At 45.6% G+C, this 10,296-nt stretch overlaps 1 protein-coding gene across 2 annotated transcripts in view; it reads left to right on the forward strand.

The window, feature by feature from the left end:
• Positions 1-9,807, forward strand: part of WNT10A (Wnt family member 10A) — an 81,592-nt gene extending 71,785 nt beyond the window's left edge. For both annotated transcript variants that reach the window (XM_033944197.1, XM_033944198.1), the window contains exon 4: positions 8,337-9,807. In XM_033944197.1, the coding sequence (XP_033800088.1) occupies positions 8,337-8,804 (468 nt within the window). In that variant the 3' untranslated portion in view covers positions 8,805-9,807. The remainder of the gene's footprint in view (positions 1-8,336) is intronic.
• Positions 9,808-10,296: the final 489 nt, after the last annotated feature.

Here is a 10,296-nt window from a genome sequence, read left to right on the forward strand (position 1 = left end):
GGTACTTTAGTTAGATTGTGAGCCTTCGGGACAGTAAGGGAATTTTTCAAGTACCTTTCTTATTTCTAATCTTAATGTATATTTTCTGTAAACCGCTTAGAACCTAACGGATGTAGCGGTATATAAGAAATAAATTACATTACATTACAAATTACATTACATTACATATTTATTTATTCAATTTTCTATACCGTTCTTCCAGGGGAGCTCAGAACGGTTTACATGCATTTATTCAGGTACTCAAGCATTTTTCCCAGTGGGCTCACAATCTGTCTAATGTACCTGGGGCAATGGGGGGATTAAGTGACTTGCCCAGGGTCACAAGGAACAATGTGGCTTTGAACCCAAAACCTCAGGGTGCTGATGTTGGAGCTTTATCTGCAGCATCACTCTCCTTCTGGAACAGCCTCTCACTAAATGTTTGGCCGAAAAAACTGCCCTCAGATTCTCCTGACCAAGCCAGTCCACAAACTCTCAAGCTCACATTCAACATGCATGTACTTTTCAGAGTGGGGGAGGTGGGAGATAGGTGGCCAGCCACGTAAGTTAAAATGGGAATGAGGAGCGAGATGATGACATGTAGTGGACTTTGAGAAATTGCTGGAGAACCTTGGGAGGCTGGTGGATTGGGCATCCCAATAACGGGAGGGGAGGAGATTAGAGCTGCTGCCCTCAACACCCTGAGGTTGTGAGCGCAATCCCAGACTCTGGGCAAACCACGGAACCCTCCATTGCCCCAGGGAAAATGTATTGTAAAGCCCTTTGGGTAGGGTTTCTCAATTTCCCTGGACATTTCTTCTCTTTGAGGACATGTCCGGGGGTCTGGATGGCTTTGTCCGGGTTTTGAAAAGCTTTCTTCCACATCGCATCGGGTGTGTGTGCGTGGTGTATCATATCCCCGCATGCATGGATGTCCTGCCCGACGAGAGCAGGCAGGGATGGATAGAACTGGGTGGGCCTGGGGGCAGGTCTAGGGGTACGGATTTTCCAACTAACTTTGGGTGAATCAAGGATAGCATAGTTCAGCACTTGGACACACACGACTTGATGAAACCCAGTCAACATGGATTCAGGAAAGGGAAATCGTGTCTGACGAATTTACTCCAATTCTTTGAGACCGTGAACGAGCAAATTGATAGTGGAAAGCCGGTGGACATAATATACTTGGACTTCCAGAAAGCATTTGACAAAGTTCCACACGAAAGACTTCTCAGGAAGCTACAAAGCCATGGCATAGAGGGAGATATACAAAGATGGATAGGCAAATGGCTGGAAAACCGAAAGCAGAGAGTGGGCATAAATGGGAAGTTCTCCGACTGGGAGAGAGTGACTAGTGGTGTGCCCCAGGGCTCGGTACTTGGGCCGATCCTTTTTAATATTTATATCAATGACCTGGAAAACGGAACATCCAGTGAGATCATCAAGTTTGCAGACGACACAAAACTCTGCCGGGCAATCAGATCGCAGGAGGACAGTGAGGAACTCCAGAGCGATTTGTGTCGGTTACAAAAATGGGCGGAGAAATGGCAGATGAAGTTCAACGTGGAGAAATGCAAGGTAATGCATTTAGGCAGTAAAAATAAGGAATACGAGTACAGAATGTCAGGTGCAACTCTGGGGAAAAGTGAACAAGAAAGAGATCTGGGTGTACTGATAGATAGGACCCTGAAGCCGTCGGCACAATGCGCGGCAGCGGCAAATAAGGCAAATAGAATGTTGGGCATGATAAAGAAAGGAATCTCGAGTAGATCGGAGAAAGTTATAATGCCGCTTTATAGGGCAATGGTCAGACCCCACTTGGAATACTGCGTCCAACATTGGTCTCCCTACCTAAAGAAGGATATAAAACTGCTGGAGAGGGTGCAGAGACGAGCAACTAAACTAGTGAAGGGTATGGAGAAACTGGAATATGAGGATCGACTTAAAACACTGGGATTGTTCTCCCTTGAGAAAAGGAGACTGCGTGGGGATATGATCGAGACCTTCAAAATACTGAAAGGAATTGACAAAATAGAGCAGAGAAGATTATTTACAATGTCCAATTTGACACGGACAAGAGGACATGAAATGAAGCTAAGGGGGGGCAAGTTCAGGACTAATGTCAGGAAGTTCTGCTTCACACAGAGAGTGGTTGACATCTGGAATACTCTCCCAGGGGAGATTATTGCGGAATCGACAGTCCTAGGTTTCAAAAGCAAACTAGATGCATATCTCCTTGAGATAGGCATATAAAGATATGGTTGGCTATAAAATAAGCCAGGTGAATACCTAGCAGGGCCTCCGCGTGTGCGGATCGCCGGACTTGATGGACCGAAGGTCTGATCCGGAGATGGCGCTTCTTATGTTCTTATGTTCTTATGTTCATGAAAAGGCAGTTAATAAATCCCCCAAAAGAGATGAAATTTAATAGGGAAAAGTGCAAAATGATATCCACTGGGAAGAAAAGGGGGACCATGATAGAACTCGGGGTGTCAGGAGACCTTTACACAGTTCAACATCTTTGATGGGTGGTGCCTGTCTGTTGTAGCTGCTCCTCCAGTGGAGGGGGGGGGAGGGGAGAGGCTTAGGGTGACCCCAGCAATAGGTACATTGACCTTTTTGATTGTGTCCATAGCTAAATCATGTCATTTCCTCAATATCCTTCCCCAACACACAGACCTGTGATAAAAGTCCTCTGCTAAACCAACTGCTTAAGGAAGAGGCACCCAAATCGCCAAACTGAAATTATTGGAGGAGGCTGACCCTGGCTGAGATTTAAAAAAAATTGTCCTTGACTGGACCCAACTGTACAAAAATATATAAAAAAAATAAAGCTATGAAAATGAGAAGAAATAAAGTCCATAAATGCAAAAGAATCGAATGTGTTCTGGATATTCACAGCTCTTAAGCTTCACCATCACCATCACCATCACCATCATGATTTCTTAGCTTGATAGACCGAAAGGCACTACAAAGGTTTTTCGATGAACCGTTACCTTTTCTCTCTCCTCCTGCATCTTCTCAAACTCCTTCTGCTCCTTTGTAAGTTTTTCATCACTCTCCGATCTCCTCTTTCTAGGTGTGGTCAGTCTGTAGCGAATGGGATATACTTTCGTTATCAGTTTCTCAGATGGTGGAGTCTTTGAGCGCTTTTCTGTTCTCTAGGACTTGGTGCTTTTTGATCCTTCCTATAAGCTACCTGTGCTCAACCTGATGTACCCAGGACATGAACCCCCACCTCTTATCCCACAGGCTTTCAGCATGTGCTGCTAATTTCTGGGTTCCAATCTTTTCCCCATCATGGATTTGGGACTGGTTGCAGCCTGAAGCTTCTCTCCTTCTCCTTGAGGACAGGACAAGATAGGTTTGGATAAATTTCATAAAGGAAAGTCCATAGGCCATTATTAAGATGGCTTGGGGAATTCCATTGCTTATTCCTAGGATAAGCAGCATAGAATCTGTTTTGCTACTTGGGATCTAGCTGGGTACTTGGGACCTGGGTTGGCCACTGTTGTAGACAGTACTGGGTTTGTTGGACCTTCAGTCTGTCCCAGTATGGCAGCTCTTATGTACTTATGTGAGCCAAGTCTAGGACAATCAAGCCATTGTGACATCATTGCTGAGGCTGGCTCTTAGGCATTGGTAGAATGAGGCATTATGATGTCACAATCTGAGCTATGGGATGTTGCTACTCTTTGGGATTCTGCCAGGTACTTGGGACCTGGGTTGGCCAGTGTTGGAAACAGGATCCTGGGGTTTATGGACCTTCGTTCTGTCCAAGTATGGCAATTCTTATGTTCTTTCTTCTCCTTAAGGCACATTGGGAGTACTTTAAAATTTTGTGGCCACCTTTAGACATCAAATATTTACATAAATGACCAAAATCCTGGCACATATGCCATACTGACTACCCCTTATGGGTCACTTCATTATTTGTGTTCCCTTCCATACGAGGTTGTATTTGCAAGACGTTTTTGCAATGATCATTTGCTTTTCAGGCAGCTAAGCTGGGACGATGAGCTTCAAAAATTGTTATCGTTATCATCATTGTATTTGCATTTTAGAAAATGATTGAAACCATCTTTGCTTGCTAGATTTCTAGGAAAATGATGGTCCTGGAACTGAAGGATTGATTGTCATGTAGGTCACTGTGACTGTACAATTTCTCTCATTGTTTTCTGACCACCGCATTGAATTGAAAGGATTTGCGATCTAGAAATGGAAACCGGAGCTTAACTGTTAACGTTCTGACTAAGTGCTAGTCTACGTATGACCATATAAGGCATGGGAATGCGAAAAAAACGAAAACTCGCAGGACTAACTTCCAGATTCTATAAAGAAAAGCTATGGAAGAGAAACATTAACACGGACTCCTCTTTTAATCTTTCCTTTTTAGTCGAGGAGTTGGTGTTTCAACTTGTTTCAAAATTATAATCTGGTCCCCATTCACCTCGGATCCATCCCCTCCCATCCCTGTTTTGTTACCAACGCTCTGGATTCCCCTCGATTGACCGTCCCTTTGCACACCTGTAGTTCAACGTGACCCAGATTAGCCACTCTTGGAGGCAGGATGCAGATTCGATTGTCCACTGGACACATGACGTTATCTCCCCTTTGTAATTCCTACTGTCTCTGCAGGACATCCATCGGTCTCTCGCCTACCTGTCTCTGCAGGTCTCACTTTATCCACTTCTGTACTGCCACCCAATGTGTGTGAGGGATGGAGGGAGGCAGGTGGGATCTTAGCATAGGCGTCATCAACCGAACCTGTTCTTAAGCTGTTACAAAGTAAATACTATTAAGTAATGCCTAATTGGTTTCCATCAATTAACAGCCCAACTGTTTGTGTAAGAGAGCAGCGTATTTTCTCGTAGAACAAGATTTCCATTTCCACTGTTCGCATTTCATTCTATGCAACTGGGTCAGAAGCATCCCATCATCACTCGCTTTATATTTGAAGCACTGCCAGGAAGCCAGAACCACCCAATCTAATGACAGATATGGGAGACCCTGGAAGAGCCATAACAACTCCCCCTCACACAGCCCTTTCCCAGCCCTTCTCACAGACCCCTAGAAAACCTTTCACAGCAAAGAAACATCTCATTCCCAGCCCTTCCCAATCTCCCCTGAACGCTATTCACAGCAAAGAAATACCTCATTCCTATCCCTTCCCATTCTACCTCATTTTCACAGGAAACACCTCATTCCCAGCCCTTCCCATTCTCTGACAGTGCCTATGCCTTAGGGATAGTTTGGGAATATGGACAAATTTGGGCACAGCAGGGGTTCTTGACTTCTTCTAATTATGCTAATTATGTTGATAGGGTTACTTGAGGCTCTCAAACGACCAGCTAGGGTTGCTGTGCTGAAGTCTGCGGCTCACACTAAGGGCCTAGACTCTGTCAGTCAAGGAAATTAGTTTACAGACTAGACTGCAAAAGCATAAGAACATAAGAATAGCTTTACTGGGTCAAAGCAATGGTCCATCAAGCCCAGTAGCATGTTCTCATGGTGCCCAATCCAGGTCCCTAGTACCTGGCCAAAACCCAAGGAGTTGCAACATTCCATACAGAATCTCAAAGGATAGCAAGATTCCGGAATCTCAGAGAGTAACAAGAATCTAGAACCCCAAAGAGTAGCAACATTCCATAAAGAATCTCAAAGAATAGCAAGATTCTGAAATCCCAGAGAGTAACATGATTCTAGAATCCCAAAGAGTAGCAACATTCCATACAGAATCTCAAAGAATAGCAAGATTCCGGAATCCCAGAGAGTAACAAGATTCTAGAATCCCAAGGAGTAGCAACATTCCATACAGAATCTCAAAGAATAGCAAGATTCTGAAATCCCAGAGAGTAACATGATTCTAGAATCCCAAAGAGTAACAACATTCCATACAGAATCTCAAAGAATAGCAAGATTCCGGAATCTCAGAGAGTAACAAGAATCTAGAATCCTAAGGAGTAGCAACATTCCATGCTACCGATCCAGGGCAAGCAGTGGCTTCCCCCATGTCTTTCTCAATAACAGACTTTTCCTCCAGGAACTTGTCCAAACCTTTCTTAAAACCAGCTACACTATCCGCTCTTACCACATCCTCTGGCAACGCGTTCCAGAGCTTAACTATTCTCTGAGTGAAAGAATATTTCCTCCAATTGGTTTTAAAAGCATTTCCCTGTAACTTCATCGGGTGATCCCTAGTCTTTGTAATTTTTGATGGAGTGAAAAATCGATCCACTTGTACCTGTTCTACTCCACTCAGGATTTTGTAGACTTCAATCCTATCTCCCCTCAGCTGTCTCTTTTCCAACCGTTTTAGTCTTTCCTCATATGAGAGGAGTTGAATCCTCTTTAGCAATCTGGTCACTTTTCTTTTCTAGCAGTAGCCCTTGGTGAGCCAACACCTACTTACTTGTTACCTCTGTATCCTAAGCTGCCCTTGGAAATTCCTCAAAGTTTTATCTTCAATGTAAAGTTTTACATTGAGGCAAAAGCAGGCTTCTAATGTTTAAGAGACCAGTGGCAGAATATATGGTTTGGAATTCCTGAAGCAAGTCGCAAAACAGGGTACGTCTCGGGATCCAAGAACATCTATAAGATAAGTGTTTTCTTTCAATGAGGTTAAATATAGCACATTCACAAGGATAGTGCTGGTGAAGGTTCACAATTACAGCATAAGCTAGGTAGACCATACACGGGAGGAAAAAGTCTCAGACAAGGTCCCTCCTACCACCACAATAGTGGTAAAAGGCAGAGAACCTCATAGGCATAAAAAACTTCCCATGGGGCATCTCAAAAGCTCTGTGCAGTATAGTGCAAACAAAAACCAGAACTGTGATCAACGTAGTTTAAGTAACATAAACTGAAACTTATCTTAAAGCTCGATCTCCAACGGTGGCCAGCGTTTCACATATAGCTGCCTCAGGGTGTGACCAATCCGAACAGGAACTTTCAAAAACGGGACTCGAGAAAGACGTGTCTCCTTGCTCAAAAATCAAGAAGCAAGGAGTCACGTCTTTCTCGAGTCCCGTTTTTTTAAAGCTCCTGTTCGGATTGGTCACACCCTGAGGCAGCTATATGTGAAACGTTGGCCACCGTTGGTGTTGAGATCGAGCTTTAAGATAAGTTTGAGTTTATGTTACTTATGGGAGGGGTCTTAGGTGCCTGGGCCAATCAGGGTCTTAGGCCCCTCCCCAGTGCATCCCAAGATGCACCGGGAAAGGGAAGGCCCACCATTGTGAAGAGGCAGGCCTGGCAGCCGGAGGGAGTAAGCATCCCTCCAGCCAGCTGAACTACAGATGGTACTGGGGGGGTGGGGGTGTCATTGTGAGTCTTGGGGTGCTGAGGTGGGGGGTTTAGGGGAGTGCTGTCATGGGTTTGGGGGGTCCTGCTAGCAGGATGGAGTAGAAACATAGAAACATAGAAAGATGACGGCAGATAAGGGCTACAGCCCATCAAGTCTGCCCACCCTATTGACCCTCCCTATTAAGTCTAATGACCCCCTTGAGTATGATTGTAATTATACTTCCACTCTACTGACCCGCTCTTTCAAGTCTATACCCTAGTGACCCTATCCCTTGGCATGACCCTCGTAGGGATCCCACATAGGTATCCCATTTTTTCTTGAAGTCTGAGATGCTGCGTGCCTCGATCACCTGCACTGGAAGCTTGTTCCAATGCTCAATCACTCTTTCCGTGAAGAAGTATTTCCTGGCGTCTCCACGAAACTTCCCTCCCCTGAGTTTGAGCGGATGACCTCTTGTGGTCGAGGGTCCCTTCAGGCATCCCTCCTGCCTATCGTGGATGGAGGTGTTGTTTTGGGGGTTCCAGCACGAGGGAGGGGCCACTTCTGGGCAAAATAGTGCCCTTGCCCAGCTGCGGACAAGCTTAAGCATCCCTAGGTGCCTCCCTCCACCTGTGACAGATTAAAAGTATCCTTAAAACATGGTGTGACTAAGATGTACTCATTTAGGCTAAGAAAACCCTGATCTAAATGGAAGTGCGCCTACGGTTTCAACGCCTACCGGTACTTAAAACTGCTTCGGCATTGCTAGGCGTGATTCTATAAATGGTGCCTAATGGATGATTGATAGTCACATTCAGTGGCACCTAGGTGTTAGAAACCGTTTCTAGAATCTGGGCCTATTCAGTGGTACTATCCGATTAAATGCCACGTAATGTGCATGGTTATCCACAGACTAGGAACCGTTTCTGGCTGTTTAAATCATTTTGAAGATTGACTGCTTCGTGTATATGGATGAAATAAGAGAGGGAAGAATGAAATGCTAGGTAAAGAGGTGGAGGATGTGGTTATTGCAAGCAGGGGACATTAACCTACTGCTCTGCTTTTCTTCTAGGTGGTGATGGACAACATGAGAAGGAAGTGCAAATGTCACGGGACTTCTGGCAGCTGCCAACTAAAGACCTGCTGGCAGGTGACCCCTGACTTCCGAGTGGTGGGCTCGGTGCTCAAGGGCAGGTTCCACGGGGCCACGCTCATCAAACCCCACAACAGGAACACGGGGCAGGTGGAGCAGCCCCACTTCCCCCACCGACGCAGGGCCAGCAGTAGCGACCTGGTCTACTTTGAAAAGTCGCCCGACTTCTGCGAACAGGAGCTGAGAGTGGACTCGTCTGGCACCCAAGGCAGAATCTGCAACAAGACCAGCCCCGGCATGGACAACTGCGAGAGCCTCTGTTGCGGCAGAGGACACAACATCCTGCGACAGACCCGCAGCGAGAGATGCAACTGCAAATTTCACTGGTGCTGCTATGTGGTGTGCGAGGAGTGCAGGATCACAGAATGGGTCAACGTGTGCAAATAATGCCTCGGCACCAGTACAAGAAGCCCTGGGCCCACCTCAGCAGGAGCCGAGGTTATACGGCAGATCAGGAGTTGTTTCAGAGACCTGAGACGCTGAAAGAGTGTGTGTGAGTATGTGCGGGTGTGCGTATGAGTACACGAAGGCAGGTCCCAGGCTGAGAATAAGGACTGAAGAGAAGGGGGCTGGCCATCAGGCTTCAGGAAACCAAGAAAGACTGAGGGAGAAGGAGCTCAAGTGATGATTCGGGGGTGGGGGAGAGAAAGAACCAAACAAACTTAGCTGGAGTGAATGGGGTTGGAGCAGCTCCCAAGTGACGCAGAAATTGTGGCCATGGAAGAAAGGGAAGCAGCCTGGGGTGGAAATATTTGTCTCTTCTTTCTCCTTGTCCATCCCTTGATAGAGAAGGTCTACAGGCCACAGATTGTTCTGTCAGGGTGGGGTGCTTCCAATTGACAGGGATTGGGCCCTTCATACACCTGTGATTTCTCTTAAGTGTTCAATTCACCAGGTGTGCATTTTCAAGTGTGTGTCTTGAGTGTGAGTGAGATAGAGGGCAACGCACACATAGGGCAAGGTATGGGCTACAAAGCAACCTCCACTGACCCATAAAGAAGCCCGAGGCTACCATCTCAGAGGCCCCTCCAAGAGGCAAGGAGGACTCAACCTATCACCTATCCCAGGCTTAATGGAGCTTCCCAAAAAATCCACAGAGAAGAAAATCCAAAGAAAAGCAAAAAAAACTCTGTGGAGTGACGATGTTCCTAAATGGAGCTTCCCAGAAGACCAAAATGCAAGACTTTTATTGACTGAATTTGAAACAAAATCAACAAAAACACTTTTCTAAAAGCATATCAATTAAATGTAAAGGAGATTTTCTTTCTAAATTGTTTAAATGTATGAGTGCAGGGGGAGCAAGAGATACCCCTGAAGGATATGACCAGAAAAGTTGTGTGTCTGTCTGTTATTGCACCTTAAGTTATTTTATTAATTGTGAATTAAAAAAAACCCCAACCATATATATTTGTGCTAGTCATGAGGAATAATTCAAATTCAAATGTTTTTATAACCTGTTAGACCTTGACAGTTCAGAGCGGTTTACAGCAAGAGGATCTGCCAGACGCAGATGAATTACATATCGGATTAAATGAATTGCATGACTGAAGTTCTTAAACAGATTTATCAAAACAAGTACATTCCGAATTCTATCTGAAATTTCTTAAATAATTTTATCATACAGTTAAACCTATATAATAAAACGCTAGCCGCGCATGCGCACTCCTATTTGCGAGTTCCATGATCAGTAGGTCTGTGGCCGCAGGAGTGCGCTTGCGCGCTTAGACGTCACCAGCCGCCGATCGCCTCCACAAGCCGGGAGCCCAGCAACTTTCTGCCGCTGCCCGGGACCCAAGACCTTTGTCGCCTCCCCTTCCCTTCCTGCGGCCCGACTACAAACCTGGCGATTCCAGCAGCGTGTGCAGCAGTCTCCACACGC

This window comes from Geotrypetes seraphini, chromosome 5, assembly GCF_902459505.1.
Source record: "Geotrypetes seraphini chromosome 5, aGeoSer1.1, whole genome shotgun sequence".
Lineage (NCBI taxonomy): Eukaryota > Metazoa > Chordata > Amphibia > Gymnophiona > Dermophiidae > Geotrypetes > Geotrypetes seraphini.